The sequence below is a fragment of the Physella acuta genome, unplaced genomic scaffold, assembly GCF_028476545.2.
Source record: "Physella acuta isolate Inbredline_101_S28 unplaced genomic scaffold, ASM2847654v3 ptg001119l, whole genome shotgun sequence".
Classification (NCBI taxonomy): domain Eukaryota; kingdom Metazoa; phylum Mollusca; class Gastropoda; family Physidae; genus Physella; species Physella acuta.
In genome coordinates this window covers 81,362-98,814 of record NW_026732636.1, presented here as the reverse complement: position 1 = coordinate 98,814, position 17,453 = coordinate 81,362, and the positions used below count along the sequence as shown (strand labels likewise).

General features: G+C 37.1%; 1 protein-coding gene across 7 annotated transcripts; it reads left to right on the top strand.

Moving 5' to 3' along the window:
- Positions 1 to 464: 464 nt before the first annotated feature.
- LOC131955966 (kynurenine aminotransferase) lies at positions 465 to 16,552 on the top strand. Of its 7 annotated transcripts, none has more exons than XM_059320302.1 (13): positions 465 to 485; positions 4,021 to 4,172; positions 5,743 to 5,804; positions 6,691 to 6,841; positions 8,001 to 8,150; positions 8,547 to 8,633; positions 11,761 to 11,883; positions 12,780 to 12,900; positions 13,756 to 13,922; positions 14,487 to 14,673; positions 15,002 to 15,072; positions 15,403 to 15,489; positions 15,989 to 16,552. In XM_059320302.1, exons 2-13 carry the CDS (start codon positions 4,038 to 4,040, stop codon positions 16,040 to 16,042), a joined length of 1,395 nt encoding a protein of 464 aa, XP_059176285.1. In that variant the 5' UTR covers positions 465 to 485; positions 4,021 to 4,037; the 3' UTR covers positions 16,043 to 16,552. The 7 variants fall into 7 exon arrangements, with proteins under 7 accessions (XP_059176285.1, XP_059176284.1, XP_059176282.1 ...); XM_059320301.1 differs by lacking the exon at positions 465 to 485 and adding an exon at positions 740 to 812; XM_059320299.1 differs by lacking the exon at positions 465 to 485 and adding an exon at positions 742 to 937.
- The last annotated feature ends 901 nt before the right edge of the window (positions 16,553 to 17,453 follow it).

The following is a 17,453-nucleotide window of genomic DNA, read 5'->3' as shown; positions in this document are numbered from 1 at the left end:
TTCGATATTTTGGGGCACTCAGCTAAAAAATGTAAGTGCATATCTTCAAAATAATTTATTATCAATTTTCAAAATTTGTGTCCTTTCAAAACACTTAATTTTGGGGCATTAAAACTAGTGTTTTTAATGGACCCACAATTCGAAAATTCATAAGATAAATTAGTTTGAAGAAAGATATGCACTTAGTGTAGGTAGTGCTTTGGGGGAGGGGGGTGACAAAGTGACGATGGAGACGGGGTGGAAAAGGGGGGGGGGGGGGTAAGAACTGGTGTCTATACACTGTTACATTTTTAATATTTTAAACTGAATTTTTTATTGTTTTGCTAATATATTGATTAGATTCATGAATCTAGATCTATTACAAATATATGAAAATGTTAATGTGTGACAAAAGAATTTCTTAAGAAGGGAATCTACTCAATAAATTATTAAGCGAAATTATTCTTTCTTGGTTACATCCCTTATAAGGGTGGTTGACTCCAAAAGTGTGACTTTTTAAAACTATTTTAAAGGGATTATTTTCAGATGTTGTAACAATGTTGATCTAAAGTTTTTTAAAAAGAAATTATGAAAGTTAGGCCTACTTTTAAAAATGTTATTGCCAATGAATTTGCGAATTTTTTTATAGACCTAGAGTCTAGATTCTAGATATTGATCTAAATCTAGATCTAGAGTCTAGATCTAGATCTAGATCTAGATAGAATCTACACAATTTTTAAAAAAAGAAAACGGTAATTTCCGTAAATTCGATAAGAAAGGAAAAGTGGCTCACATCCTGTGCGTTTATTGTAACAGTGGAGAAAATACTGGAGGTCGTCATAGCTCTAGTCTAGATTTCTAGATGTAGATTTAGAATCTAGATCTAGATAGATTTTGTCCAGTTGTGTTGAGGTTTACAAGATCTAGGGCTTAGGCTTACAAAGTTGGATTATTTTCAGTGGGTACTGTAAGCCAGAATTTTTAAGTAGGCCCTAAACTCTAAACTACCGTCTAACAGTCTAACACAGTACTAAACACAACTTTAACTAACGGTAACATAACGCTTACTTAATAATACTTAGGTACTAAACTTATTAGGCTATTAGATCTTATTATTAATTATAATTAACACACAAACTTTTTTATTTTTTATCATGTTAAACTATTCTAGATCTATATAGTTAAGTTAAGTTATAAGTAGATCTATATACTTTAAATATACTATATAGTAGGCCTATGTGGCTATACTATATATATTAGTTTTTCTTACTAAATCTAGAATTTACTCAAATTTCAAATTAAACATGACTACTGAATAATAGACATCCATATTTAATCCATTAGGCACTAATTTTGAAGTTTTTAGTTCATTTTAAACTAAATTACTTAATTTAATATTTATTGACACTCACTGCCATGGCCAACACACCTCTCCATGACAACTCTACTTAAGCTTGAACGTAAAGAAAACCACAAATAGGTTAGACTTTTTAAGTGGCCATGTACCCAGAGTTCCCCACTAGTGATCATCAAATAGCGGTCAAGTGGTTTAAAAAAATAAATAAATTTGGTTGTCATTCAAAAGTCGTGTCTTATTTTAAAAAGTGCATGCAATATTTGATTTATTTCTTCATATAATGATAAAACTAATAATTCTACAACCTCCAATTCATTTTTGTGACCTCCGGGCTGATATTTTAGAAGTTCTATTAATTTGAATGAGACCGACTTTTGAATTTAGCCTCCGTTCTCCAAACCAAATTTTAAAATGCTTTTCTGGCATATCTAACCCTGCCACTTATGGTTTGTTGTTATGACACGGAAATCCCGCCATTTTGCGCGTGGTAAACATTTTTAAATGTAATTAGTTGAAGGTCTCTGGAATTTGGCCGTAAAATCGCCGGAAATCAAACGTCCGGTCCGGGCGCCATATTGTTGTTAGCAACCGACCACGCCTCCAAGTTAGCGAGAAATACTAATATATATATTATATAGATCTAGAATCTAGATGCTGAGATCTAAATATAAAATATAAACTATAGGCCCCAATAGGCCTAAGTAGGGGTATTATTTAATAAATTAGGCTATTTATATTTATTATTGAGTTAGGTTCATATCTGCTACTTATTATCAGTGGCGTAGGCAGGGGGGGGGTTAGGGGGGTCATAACCCCCCCCATAGACCCCTCGGTATATATAAAAAGTATGAGGGGGGGTGCAAATCGAAAGTTTGAGGGGGGGGGGGGTGCAAATCGAAAGTTTGTCCCCGGGTAGAAATTGGAAACCCCCCCCTCCCCTTGAGATGATCCTGGCTACGCCACTGCTTATTATTATTTAGATTTAGGCCTATAAAACTATAATACACTAAATAAAAAGACAGAAAAAAAAAACTATAGGCCTATGTTCAATTAAATATTTTAAATAGCCTCTGGCTATTTCATGTAAATTAATAAAAGATAAAAGTATCCTCAAATAAAAAGTTGACCAGGAAAAAAGTGCCTACCATTACCAATTCAAACCTTTAACTTAAAACTTAAAGTTAAACATTATAATTAGGCCTAGATCTAGTAAACAGTACATTCTGTGTATAAAATAAATAAAAGCTAGTATTTAAAATACCTCTGTATTATCTACCACATTGCAATTATCAACTATCAATCCATGCTAATTATATCATTATGTTTTTTCCAACATCAAAACAAATTAATAAAAAGTATTCCCCCCCCCCCACCCGATGGGCGATGGGTCTAATGGAATTAATTTTTTTGTTTCATTTATCACCATTTTGTTCATTCTACATGACGTTAATTGCAACTTGTTTAACAAAACCTTCAATATTAACTTTTTTAGATAGGGCCTAATAAACACTTTAGGTATATTACACTATGGTGATCAAGTTGAGTTTTTTACTATAATACTAATAATAGTTTGTACTACGGGTCTAACTGCGGTCCGCCACATACAGAAGTGAGCATTATATATTAGATTAAAACCTACTATTACAACTGAAATTTGTCAAAATAGTATAGGTTTCGGTTTAATTTTCCTTATACAATTTCCATGAATGCCACTATCATAATTTCATTTATAAAATCTAGACCCTCACCCAGTGGTCTAGCGAGGTCGGGTGCCACCCAGTGCGGCATCTGATGGTGTATATATATATATATATACTCTATATACACTTGTAAGTATGTGTATACGCATGTGTATATGTATTCAAATATTTGTTTTCTACTGGATTTATTTAGTTATTTACCCACCCCCCACCCCATACATGGATTAACATATAGCTTATTACGATTCACAACCAAACCATTTTCCTCAGGCATATATATTGCAATGTAGAGTTGATGTAACCCCCCCCCCCCCCCTTTTCGTCATCACCCCCACGGTGATTGCTTTAAACTGTGCTCAGATAATACTAATGATTTGTATCTATATTCGGTTATAAATTCAGCTGGGTGTTGCTAACGATTTGTATCTATATTCGGTTATAAATTCAGCTGGGTGTTGCTAACGATTTGTATCTATATTCGGTTATAAATTCAGCTGGGTGTTGCTAACGATTTGTATCTATATTCGGTTATAAATTCAGCTGGGTGTTGCCTGCGTTCTTTATCAATAGCTGGATTACGTCATGGTGTCACCCCCGTGTCGAGATTTGTCCAATTTGTTCTGTAAAGACTATTTAGTTAATTCACTCTAATTAATCATTTAATTAAGTGAAATTATAGTTTTTCTGTATATATTTTGCTATTTTTTGCCTGGGTGTCACCCCCCTAAATGGTGTCACCCGGTGTGGTCCGCACCCTCCCCCCTCGCTACACAACTGCCCTCACCCTAAAATAAAGTAAAACATTCTTCAACTATCACCCCTCCTCAAACTACAAGTTTCTTATTAAAATGAACATGATGCATGATTTATTTAATAACTAATAGTTATAATAATAATAAATAATAATTTACATATCTTAAAAATAACATTTTTAAGCAGAATTTTCCTGTTCTAATTTGAATTTTCTTGTTCTAATTTTTCCAGTCCTACTTAGCATTCAGATGCACAGAATTTACAGACGATGCGCAAGTCTGATTAGGTGTTGTGCTGAAAGAAAAGGGGGGATTTATTTAAATCTGCTACCCCCACAGCTGCACTCTGGCTGTCTGATTACAGCTGAGAGGCTAAACCACACGGTAAGTTTAGATGTCACATCCACAGTAAGTTTAGCTGTCACAACTACAGTGAGTTTAGCTGTCACAACCACAGTAAGTTTAGCTGTCACAACCACAGTAAGTTTAGCTGCCACAACCACGGTAAGTTTAGCTGTCACAACCACAGTAAGTTTAGATGTCACAACCACGGTAAGTTTAGCTGTCACAACCACAGTAAGTTTAGATGTCACAACCACAGTAAGTTTAGCTGTCACATCCACAGTAAGTTTAGATGTCACAACCACAGTAAGTTTAGATGTCACAACCACAGTAAGTTTAGCTGTCACAACCACAGTAAGTTTAGCTGTCACAACCACAGTAAGTTTAGATGTCACAACCACATGGTAAGTTTAGCAGTCACAACCACACGGTAAGTTTAACTATCACAACTACAGTAAGTTTAGCTGTCACAACTACCGTGAGTTTAGCTGTCACAAAGTAATCAATTTTTATTTATGTTTACTAAATTCCATTACCCCAGAACATGATTGCCATAGGATGTTTTTCTAAAATTGATTAACAAATTGTGGATATAGTTTTAATTAATACAATCTGGAATAATACTTGGAGTGGTGTTGTGTTAACTTTAGCAATGCTATTTGGTTCAGTAAGATCCAGATTACATCATACAAAATGTATAAGGTTGTTAGCACTCAATTAAATGTTAACAATAATTAGAGCAGTTAATTAATTATTTAATTAGTAGCTAGGTCATGGTTAGTAATGTGTTTAAAATCAGCACTGTCATTTAATCTTGTGTGTGCTGTACTTGCCCAATGTGTTACACTTTTTCCATATGTGTGGTACATAGGTAGTGTTGGTTTGTGCAGCTGTTACACATAAGAAATTTGCATCTAGCATCATACATGTGTAGGCTACATGTTTAAGTCAAACTATCAGTACAGTAGAGGTTTTTTTTTTCATTGAGACCATTTTTTTAACTACAGTATAGTCTTTTTTCATTTAGAAGATGATTTTTTTTTAACTACAGTAACATAATATGATAAAATTAATTTCCCCTTTTGATTATTTACATAGGTAAGCCTGTGCTTTAGAATATAATTAATTGTTATTCTAATTTGATTGGATGGACTATTGATTTACTGTAGCTTAAATTGTTTAGTTGTTGTAGCAGCCTTAGCTATGGTAGATATAATATGTATTGTGGAGGAACATTAGAAATTAGCTCCCTATTTAGCTCAAACCAATTTACTAGAAGTTTTGTTTCATATATTTTCATTATAAATTTTTATAAATAATATAGTGGTAACTGATTCTCTGTGAGATTTGTGTAATAAGATACTTAATATAACTCTGACCCACATCAGATATAGCTATATGTTAACCTATTGTTTTACATCAAATACTAACAATTACTAGTCTACCAGATCATTTTTTTTCCACTTATTTTGTGATGAGTGACACTAGTAGTTTTTGTATTGTAGCACAAATATTTTTTTTTATTATTGTCACATTTTGTTGTTAATTTAGTGTAACAGTTGGTTGTTGTGATATTTTATTTATTTAATTTTCTTCAAATTTTTTTTTTTAGAAAATGTCATCGAAAAAATTTCAGATAGCAAAACGTCTACAGGGCACCGAAAAAAATGTCTGGTAAGTTTTGCTTTTATTACACTGTAGCCAAAGTATGGGTTGAATTTTTGTTAATTATGTTTCGTAATAACTTATCCTAGAGGTAAATAGAGGTATAAATATAGTTCTCAAATTGTTATGCTTTGTTCACATAAAGTAGGCACTTGTTCATTACATATTGTCCACCATATCTCTACCTCTATGACACAAGACTAGATCATAAACTTTAACATGCTCACATGTAGGATTTGTTTTGTTCCGATAAGTCACTACTTTATCATAGTCAAAAAGTGCAAATAATAAGCCTGAAAATAATTATAAAGTCAAAAATGTGTGTAACATGTACTGTAGTTAGTGTTTAAAAGTTTCCCTTTTAAACCTGACGGTCTATGGGGCAAGTGAAGTATAGTTCACTTGTTTCTGTGACCTCGGCATATGAAGAGATACTGTGGTTAGCACTATGCCCAGCCACCTTTACTTTCCCTAACGTGAGTTGGGTGGACTCAGGGACGGTCCACTGACTTGAACCCGGATTCGAACTCAAGACTTACAGGTTAGCAGTCCAGCTCTCTACCGCTAGACCACTCCATCCCGAAGTTAGTGTTTAACAACAAGATATGTTATATAGATATTATAGATGTTTGTAGATTTTAAAAGCAAGATGTGTTATATAGATATTATAAATGTTTGTAGATTTTAACAACAAGATATGTTATATAGATATTATAGATGTCCTATGTATTTTGGAAATGTATGTAGGGTTTGATGTATGTTGTAATTACCAGCGAGAATTGTATATTTAGATGTGCTATATATGTAATGTAGATGTGCTTTACGTAAAATGTAGATGTGCTTTACATAAAATGTAGATGTGCTTTACATAAAATGCGCTTGTTAATGTTTTCAGGGTGGACATATCAAAGCTTGCAATGGAGCAAAAATCCATCAATCTAGGGCAAGGTTTTCCAGACTTTATGGCACCAGAGAGTGTTGTACAGTGCCTGAAAGACACAGTCAGCAGTGACAATCCTTTGATACATCAGTATACCAGGAGTTTTGTAAGTTGTTACATCAGTATATCGGGAGTTTTGTAAGTTGTTACATCAGTATACCAGGAGTTTTGTAAGTTGTTACACCAGTATACCAGGAGTTTTGTAAGTTGTTACACCAGTATACCAGGAGTTTTGTAAGTTGTTACACCAGTATACCAGGAGTTTTGTAAGTTGTTACATCAATATACCAGGAGTTTTGTAAGTTGTTACATCAGTATACCAGGAGTTTTGTAAGTTGTTACATCAGTATACCAGGAGTTTTGTAAGTTGTTACACCAGTATACCAGGAGTTTTGTAAGTTGTTACATCAGTATACCAGGAGTTTTGTAAGTTGTTACATCCGTATACCAGGAGTTTTTTAAGTTTTTTGTTTTTTTTACATCAGTATATCATTTTTGTAAATGAAAGTAAATTTATTTTACATAAAAACACCTGGTTTTTTTTTTTTTTTTAATGTTTAGTTGTTTTTTTTTTAAATTCCCCTGTGTACTAAACGTTTCATAGAAACTAGGCTACTTATGTTAAATCAAACTTGGTTTATAAAAGAGTATGATGTGAGATATACATAGCTTTATTAAACCAGAAACAAAACACTGCAATGTTCAAAAGCAGTGTGGGTCCAACATGTGGTGGCATAATGTAAGCAACATCTGCTTTTAAGTGCAACATTTAATAATTTCATTTATTGACTGGTGAATACACTAGCTAAACTATATGAGCCACTTCTTGAATAATTTAATTTATTGACTGGTGAATACACTAGCTAAACTATATGAGCCACATCTTGAATAATTTCATTTATTGACTGGTGAATGCACTAGCTAAACTATATGAGCCACTTCTTGAATTATTTAATTTATTGACTGGTGAATGCTAAACTATATGAGGCACTTCTTGAATAATTTCATTTCTTTATTTATTCTAGGGTCACGCTAGATTAGTGAATGCACTATCTAAACTCAATGAGTTGCATCTTGAATAATTTCATTTATTTATTTATTCTAGGGTCACGCTAGATTAGTGAATGCACTATCTAAACTCTATGAGTTACATCTTGAATAATTTCATTTCTTTATTAATTCTAGGGTCACGCTAGATTAGTGAATGCACTATCTAAACTCTATGAGTTGCATCTTGAATAATTTCATTTCTTTATTTATTCTAGGGTCACGTTAGATTAGTGAACGCACTAGCCAAACTGTATGAGCCACACCTTGGCAGAAAAGTTGATCCGATGACAGAGGTTCTCATCACAGTGGGGGCCTATGGCTCTCTGTTCAGTATCATCCAAGGTCTGGTTAATCCTGGCGATGAGGTTTGTTCATTTTAACTTGACGTTGATTTTATAGTATATTTCTTGTTTCTTTTCATTGTTAAAATTTTCAAGTATGCATTTGCAATAATGCTAATTTTTAAAATTTATGCTTCATACTCATTCGAGTTAATTCGATATGTTATACTTCAAGTCTACTTAAAAGCTATGGAGTTTTTAAACATAAATTTAAATATTCATTTTACCTTTTTCTTGAATAATTTATTTAGTCAAATATTTTCCTATTGATTGAATACTAATAGAAATTAAAATGTATAAATAATGTGTGATACTGTCATCCCATAAGATCATCATCTTTGAACCATTTATGTTTGATCATTTCATCCCCTATGGTCACCATAATTGAACCATTTATATTTGATACTTTGATCCCCTAAGGTCATCATCATTGAACCATTTTTTGACTGCTACCAGCCCATGGTGCTTGCCGCTGGGGGGACACCTGTCTTTATACCATTCAGGCCAGTAAGTACATCATCAGGCGTTGGACAGTGGGGTAACTCACTATAGGACAGTGGGGTCACTCACTACAACAGTGGGGTCACTCATCACAGGACAGTGGGGTCACTTACTATATGACAGTGGGGTCACTCACTATAGGACAGTGGGGTCACTCACTATAGGACTGTAGGGTCACTTACTATATGACAGTGGGGTCACTCACTATAGGACAGTGGGGTCACTCACTATAGGACTGTAGGGTCACTTACTATATGACAGTGGGGTCACTCACTATAGGACAGTGGGGTCACTCACTATAAGACAGTGGGGTCACTCACTATAGGACTGTAGGGTCACTAACTATATGACAGTGGGGTCACTCACTATAGGACAGTGGGGTCACTCACTATAAGACAGTGGGGTCACTCACTATAGGACAGTGGGGTCACTCACTATAGGACAGTGGGGTCACTCACTATAGGACTGTAGGGTCACTAACTATATGACAGTGGGGTCACTCACTATAGGACAGTGGGGTCACTCACTATAAGACAGTGGGGTCACTCACTATAGGACAGTGGGGTCACTCACTATAGGACAGTGGGGTCACTCACTATAGGACTGTAGGGTCACTTACTATATGACAGTGGGGTCACTCACTATAGGACAGTGGGGTCACTCACTATAAGACAGTGGGGTCACTCACTATAGGACTGTAGGGTCACTAACTATATGACAGTGGGGTCACTCACTATAGGACAGTGGGGTCACTCACTATAGGACAGTGGGGTCACTCACTATAGGACAGTGGGGTCACTCACTATAGGACAGTGGGGTCACTCACTATAGGACAGTGGGGTCACTCACTACAGGACAGTGGGGTCACTCACCACAGAACAGTGGGGTCACTCACCACAGGACAGTGGGGTCACTCACTATAGGACAGTGGGGTCACTCACTATAGGACAGTGGGGTCACTCACTACAGGACAGTGGGGTCACTCACTATAGGACAGTGGGGTCACTCACTATAGGACAGTGGGGTCACTCACTATAGGACAGTGGGGTCACTCACTACAGGACAGTGGGGTCACTCACCACAGAACAGTGGGGTCACTCACCACAGGACAGTGGGGTCACTCACTATAGGACAGTGGGGTCACTAACTATAGGACAGTGGGGTCACTCACTACAGGACAGTGGGGTCACTCACTATAGGACAGTGGGGTCACTCCCTATAGGACAGTGGGGTCACTCACCACAGGACAGTGGGGTCACTCTCTGTAGGACAGTGGGGTCTCTCATTATAGGACAGTGGGGTCACTCACCACAGGACAGTGGGGTCACTCACCACAGGACAGTGGGGTCACTCACTATAGGACAGTGGGGTCACTCCACAGGACAGTTGGGTCACTAACTATAGGACAGTGGGGTCACTCACTACAGGACAGTGGGGTCACTCACTATAGGACAGTGGGGTCACTCCCTATATGACAGTGGGGTCACTCACTATAGGACAGTGGGGTCACTCCACAGGACAGTGGGGTCATTCACCATAGGACAGTGGGGTCACTCACTATAGGACAGTGGGGTCACTCCACAGGACAGTGGGGTCACTCACTATAGGACAGTGGGGCCAGTCACCACAGGACAGTGGGGTCACTCACTATAGGACAGTGGGGTCAGTCACCACAGGACAGTGGGGTCACTACAGGACAGTGGGGTCACTCACTATAGGACAGTGGGGTCACTCACCACAGGACAGTGGGGTCACTCTCTGTAGGACAGTGGGGTCACTCACTATAGGACAGTGGGTTCACTCACCACAGGACAGTGGGGTCACTCACCACAGGACAGTGGGGTCACTCACTATAGGACAGTGGGGTCACTAACTATAGGACAGTTGGGTCACTCATTACAGGACAGTGGGGGTCACTCACTATAGGACAGTGGGGTCACTCACTATAGGACAGTGGGGTCAGTCACTATAGGACAGTGGGGTCACTCACTATAGGACAGTGGGGTCACTCACTATAGGACAGTGGGGTCACTCACTATAGGACAGTGGGGTCACTCACTACAGGACAGTGGGGTCACTCACCACAGAACAGTGGGGTCACTCACCACAGGACAGTGGGGTCACTCACTATAGGACAGTGGGGTCACTAACTATAGGACAGTGGGGTCACTCACTACAGGACAGTGGGGTCACTCACTATAGGACAGTGGGGTCACTCCCTATAGGACAGTGGGGTCACTCACCACAGGACAGTGGGGTCACTCACTACAGGACATCGGGGTCACTACAGGACAGTGGGGTCACTCACCACAGAACAGTGGGGTCACTCACCACAGGACAGTGGGGTCACTCACTATAGGACAGTGGGGTCACTCACTATAGGACAGTGGGGTCACTCACTATAGGACAGTGGGGTCACTCACCACAGGACATCGGGGTCACTACAGGACAGTGGGGTCACTCACCACAGGACAGTGGGGTCAGTCACTATAGGACAGTGGGGTCACTCACTATAGGACAGTGGGGTCACTCACTATAGGACAGTGGGGTCACTAACTATATGACAGTGGGGTCACTTACTATATGACAGTGGGGTCACTTACTATATGACAGTGGGGTCACTCACTATAGGACAGTGGGGTCACTCACTATAAGACAGTGGGGTCACTTACTATATGACAGTGGGGTCACTCACCACAGGACAGTGGGGTCACTCACTATATGACAGTGGGGTCACTCACTACAGGACAGTGGGGTCACTCACCACAGGACAGTGGGGTCACTCACTATAGGACAGTTGGGTCACTCACTATAAGACAGTGGGGTCACTCACTATAGGACAGTGGGGGTCACTCACTATAGGACAGTGGGGTCACTTACTATATGACAGTGGGGCCACCACAGTTCAGTTAGGGTACTGACCATAAGATAGTTAGGGTACCAACAACATGACAGATAAGGTACTGACCATAAGACAGGACAGTTAGGGTACTGACCCCAGGACAGGGTAGTAACGTACTCACCAATCACCATAGGACAGTGGGGTCACTCACTATAGGACAGTGGGGTCACTCACCAATCACCACCCTACTGTGACTGTCATCCTACCTGATGTTCATTGTCTCTGTTCCAGACCAAAGAGGGCAAGGTGTGCTCCAGTGCTGATTGGAAGCTGGATGAAGCTGAGCTGGCCAGCAAGTTTAGCCCTAAGACCAAGTTGATTCTTGTCAACACCCCCAACAACCCACTGGGGAAGGTAAAGCCACCTTTGTCCTGTCATTAGCCCTAAGACCAAGTTGATTCTTGTCACAACTCCCAACAACCCACTGGGGAAGGTAAAGCCACCTTTGTCCTGTCATTAGCCCTAAGACAAAGTTGATTCTTGTCAACAACCCACTGGGGAAGGTAAAGCCACCTTTGTCCTGTCATTAGCCCTAAGACCAAGTTGATTCTTGTCAACACCCCCAACAACCCACTGGGGAAGGTAAAGCCACCTTTGTCCTGTCATTAGCCGTAAGACCAAGTTGATTCTTGTCAACACTCCCAACAACCCACTGGGGAAGGTAAAGCCACCTTTGTCCTGTCATTAGCCGTAAGACCAAGTTGATTCTTATCAACACTCCCAACAACCCACTGGGGAAGGTAAAGCCACCTTTGTCCTGTCATTAGCCCTAAGACCAAGTTGATTCTTGTCAACACCCCCAACAACCCACTGGGGAAGGTAAAGCCACCTTTGTCCTGTCATTAGCCCTAAGACCAAGTTGATTCTTGTCAACACCCCCAACAACCCACTGGGGAAGGTAAAGCCACCTTTGTCCTGTCATTTAGGGTCACCAGATCACAGATACCTGCATCTTAGAAGTCCTTTAAGTTGTTTTCAAAATAGTTGAACTGGGGCACCGGTTGCACCTCACGAACTACATTTTTACATCTAGGAATTCTTGTCATAAGAAACAAACACTAAAAATGGACTAGAATAAACTGTATCAAATTGTTGTGTGCATGTAGGTGTGCATCCAGGTTTTGCCTGTCTGTCTACTACCACCAGGTTTTGCCCTGTCTTTCTAATCCTACATGTGTTCACCTGTCTAATCCCACAGATGCTTACCTGTCTAATCCTAAATTTGCTTACCTGTCTGTTTAATCCAACAGGTACTAACCCTAGATGAACTAACAGTCATTGCCAACCTGTGCAAACAACACGATGTGGTGTGTTTGGCTGATGAAGTGTATGAATGGATGACTTACGACAACAACAAACATATCAAAATTGGTAAAAAAAAATATGACTTGTTTAAATGTGACTTATCAAATGAATTAACATATGAAAATAGGTTAAAATAAACCAGGAGTGATCTCCCCTAAACTTTCTCTCATATTCTTATATAACTTGGAATATAGACATGATTTTTAGTTACTTAAATTTTTTTAAATAGAATAGAATCTCATAGAAAAAGAATTGTGCACCAATCGAACGCCAAAACAAAATGTGCATAATAGTGCGCAATATTATTAGTACTTTATAAATTTACATGCGTTTTTTTTTTTGAGAAATCGGAAATAGCGTAAATTAGTACTTCCGATCAACGGAAATTACTCAAAATTTGACAGAAGGTAGAGAATTAGATCTGTTACTTACATGTGAAATTTCATTTATCTATCTGAAATAGTACTCAATTTATAGGCTTTTGAAAAATTCAAAGTAGAAAAAGTACCACTTCCTGTTAAAATACTTATATATGAAATTTCATCAACCTAGCTGTAACGGTACTCAAGTTATCGTGTTTACACACAGACAGACATACGGACTAGATTGCAAAATTATGTTTCTCCGTATCAGTGAGGTGTAAAATGTCGAGATTTCTCTATACTTCATATATACGAGAAAGTAAAAATGTGACTTATTTAAATGTGATTTATCATATCAACAAACATGATTAGTAAAAATATCACTTACCATACCATCTAATAACACCACACCACCTTGTAACACCACACACCATCCTGTAACACCACACACCATCCTGTAACACCATTACCACACCATCTTATAACACCATTACCACACCACCCTGTAACACCACTATGACACCATCTTGTAACACCACTAACCACACACCTGTTCCAGCCACACTACCTGGCATGTGGGAGAGAACCCTGACAGTTGGCAGCGCAGGTAAAACTTTCAGTGTCACAGGTTGGAAGGTAGGCTGGGTGCTAGGGCCTAGGAACCTCGTACACTGTGCGCAGATCATGCATCAGAACACCACGTACACCTGCCCTACACCTATACAGGTAGGCTACAATACATACGTCTGCATATATTACATACTTTTATATATGCATTTTGTTACATTGTGCATGTTTTTAGTATTTCTAAATCAGTATGCTATACATTAATCTATTTGTTACATAACCGTGTAAGCATGTCTAATATACTTGCATTTGAATATGTCACTCTTATGTGTTATATATTTGTATAAGTGTTTGTATCTCTTATATATCTGTATGTGTAAATGTACCTGTATCATTTATATATTTGTATGTGTGTATGTACTTGTATCTCTCATATATTTGTATGTGTATATGTACTTGTATCTCTCATATATTTGTATGTGTGTATGTACCTGTATCATTTATATATTTGTATGTGTATATGTACTTATATCTCTTATATATTTGTATGTGTGTATGTACTTGTATCTCTCATATATTTGTATGTGTATATGTACTTGTATCTCTCATATATTTGTATGTGTATATGTACCTGTATCATTTATATATTTGTATGTGTATATGTAATGTATCTCTTATATATTTGTATGTATATATGTACATGTATGTATGTCCAACCCACAGGAGGCAGTGGCTCGGGGTCTGGAGCTAGAAATATCAAGGGCAGGAACTCCTGAATGTTACCTGACATCTCTGGCTAAGCAACTCAAGCCCAAACGTGACTGGCTGGCCAGAGTTTTGGAGGAGGTGGGCATGTTGCCAGTTGTACCAGAGGCAGGCTACTTCATGTTGGCCAACTATTCTCACATGGGTCTGTCATGTTTTTGTCTCCTGCTCTCTCTGGCCAGTTGCTACAGTGCTTAAAAATTTTTTAATATTTTTTCATCGCTGTTACCATTTTATTTTAACTTAGTTTGGATTCACAATCAAACTATATGACGCTTACAAATTATATTTTTTTTATTAGGAATCTTATTGGATTTTTTAAAATCGAAACAGCTACTTTGCTTGAGTCAACAAAGAATTATATTTTACAATCCATTTAGCACTGTAATTTAGTTATTTACTAGGTAGTTTTTTAAAAAGATGAAAGCAATTTTTTTTAAACTTACTTTTTTTTTTTTAACTTTTTTTTCCAGACCCGGTTGACTTTCCAGCAAGCGATGAAGCCAAAGACTTCAAATTTGTCAAGTGGTTGACCATTAATAAAGTACAAAATCTATACATTGCTTTTTTCTATACTTCACTTTACAGTCTTTAAAACTAAATTATTTAAAAAAACACTTGCCCACACTTTACCATCCAATATTGTTGTTGCAGTGGTCTGTATCAGTGGGTAAACGCACCCCTGTTGTAATGTTAATTAAACATGTTAACCCTTTACTATCCTGTGTGATGCTTTGTCATCCTAATGACCTGGATCATATCATCTGAGAAAAGCACCGACAACACATAATTTAGCATAAATGTTAACTAACATCGCATATTGTGCTATAGTTTCATCAAATCAAAAAATAAGTTGTTTATTTTTGTTTTTCAGAAACTAACAGTTATCCCACCCACAGCTTTTTATAGTAAAGGAAATCAACATCTAGCTGAGAACTTTGTTAGGTTCTGTTTTATAAAGGTAGGTTTTGTAAACGTTCTGTTTTATAAAGATAGGTTTTATAAAGGTAGGTTTGGTAAAGGAATAGTTTATAAAAGTATGTTTTGTATAGGTTTTATCAAGGTATGTTTTGTAAAGGTATAGTTTATTCAGGAAATCAACATCTATCTGAGAAATTATTTAGGTTCTGTTTTATAAAGGTAGGTTTTGTAAAGGTATAGTTTATTAATGTATGGTTTGTCACTGTATTGTTCGTAAAGTCATGTTTTATCAGGGTATGTTTTATAAGGTAAGTTTTATGTATGTTTTGAAAAGATATGTATAGTTAACGTATATTTATTTAGGTAGGTATTGTCTAGGTATCTTTCACCAGGATATTAATTTTGTTAATGTATGTTTTGGCACTATATTTCTTATACATAGTTTAAAAACTAGGTTCACTATGTGTTGATACTCTGACCAACTTTTTGATGTATCTAAACAATTTTCACTGTGTAATGGTTTGTTTATTTTGTGACAGGAGGACAGCACTCTAGAGAAAGCTGCTGATATCTTGAGGAAGTGGAAACTTTGATATTATATGTTACCTCCCCTGAAAATTCCTTTATTTTTCCCATTGATCTGGGTTTGATCTAACGCTACATTTATTTAACAATGTACATAGATACGGGTTGTCATGGACTTGTAACACACTGATACTACTGATAGTTTTATAAACACTGCAACAAAAACTTTGTAACCTTATGTTTACACGAATAGGAACATGCTTGATAAAGTGTATCTCATTATATTTAGTTTAGGTATGTCTTGATCTCATGTTTGTATCAGAATCTGTAAACAGAAAACTTTATATATCAACTCATCCTTGGCTGTAGTTGTGGTATATTTGTGGGAGGCAGGTTTGATGTGTGCGTGTACTAGGGTTGTTACTGGAAGCTCCACATTGTAGACCATGTGTGTGTTCATTTAGTGACAGGGGTGGTGTGAGGTGTGTTGGTCTGGTGAGCACATTGTAGACCATGTGTGTGTTCATTTAGTGACAGGGGTTGTGTGTGATGTGTTGGTCTGGTGCCTTGTGTCGAATAAAAACAAGAGATGAATCTAAAGACTATTTTATTTGTCAGCTTGTACTTAGGTTTAAATGTCTGTGGATTTGTGGTCCAATCTTGTAACTCAATTACATTGCAGCCACTTTCCAGATAAATTATTTTCTGATAACACAAGTATTTCTAACTTTCAATCCAATTAAATAATATATTAGTCATTGAAAAACTAATTAAGAGGTAGTAGAATTTGGCATAAAGTATCACTTGATGAGTTTAGTGGCTGAGTTGGGCTGTCACACCTGATGGTAGTGGCACAATTTTAAAAATGATTTATCTAGGTTAAAAAAAACATAATCCTAAAGAACTTGATCTGATTAAGACAAAACAGTTTACTTTTTCAAAATTGGACATTCCGCTTTAAAGTTATGATTTTTTTACTGAATTAAAAGTTACTATACGATTTGGTGGTCAATTTCGCAGGCAAATATTGTGTGTTCTTCATATAAATCAATGCCAAATCTTTATTATATGGAAATTTGTATTCAAATTTTCAGTTTCAAGATTAATATGTTATGAGGCAATTAAACTTAACATGTTTGTAAAAATATGAAAGGTATGACAAAATGTGTGCCTTGAGGTGATGCAACCCCCCTAATTCTGTAAATTGACTTTTTTCAATTTTATCATTATTCTAAATCTAACAGGTTATCAATATCAATATTATGCCACAATCTGAATGTGTTAAGAGTCACTTAAGGGACCTTTAAGGGACCTCATAACCTGGAGCTTTGTAATGTAATTTTAGACTCATTTCTCTCCAACCTGTAAAGGTTCGGATATCGCCAAACATAAATCTAGACAAAAATAAATAGACAGTTAAATTAGTTAAAAAAGAATTACTCCATTAATGGTATTAATAAAAACATATTTTAATATAAA

Excerpts from the sequence above, each read along its gene's own strand:
- LOC131955966 (XM_059320302.1), top strand. The coding sequence starts at position 4,038 with ATGCACAGAATTTACAGACGATGCGCAAGTCTGATTAGGTGTTGTGCT. Across the intron at positions 4,173-5,742 it reads CTGAGAGGCTAAACCACACG|AAAATGTCATCGAAAAAATT; the intron begins GTAAGTTTAGAT and ends TTTTTTTTTTAG. Across the intron at positions 15,490-15,988 it reads TTAGGTTCTGTTTTATAAAG|GAGGACAGCACTCTAGAGAA; the intron begins GTAGGTTTTGTA and ends ATTTTGTGACAG.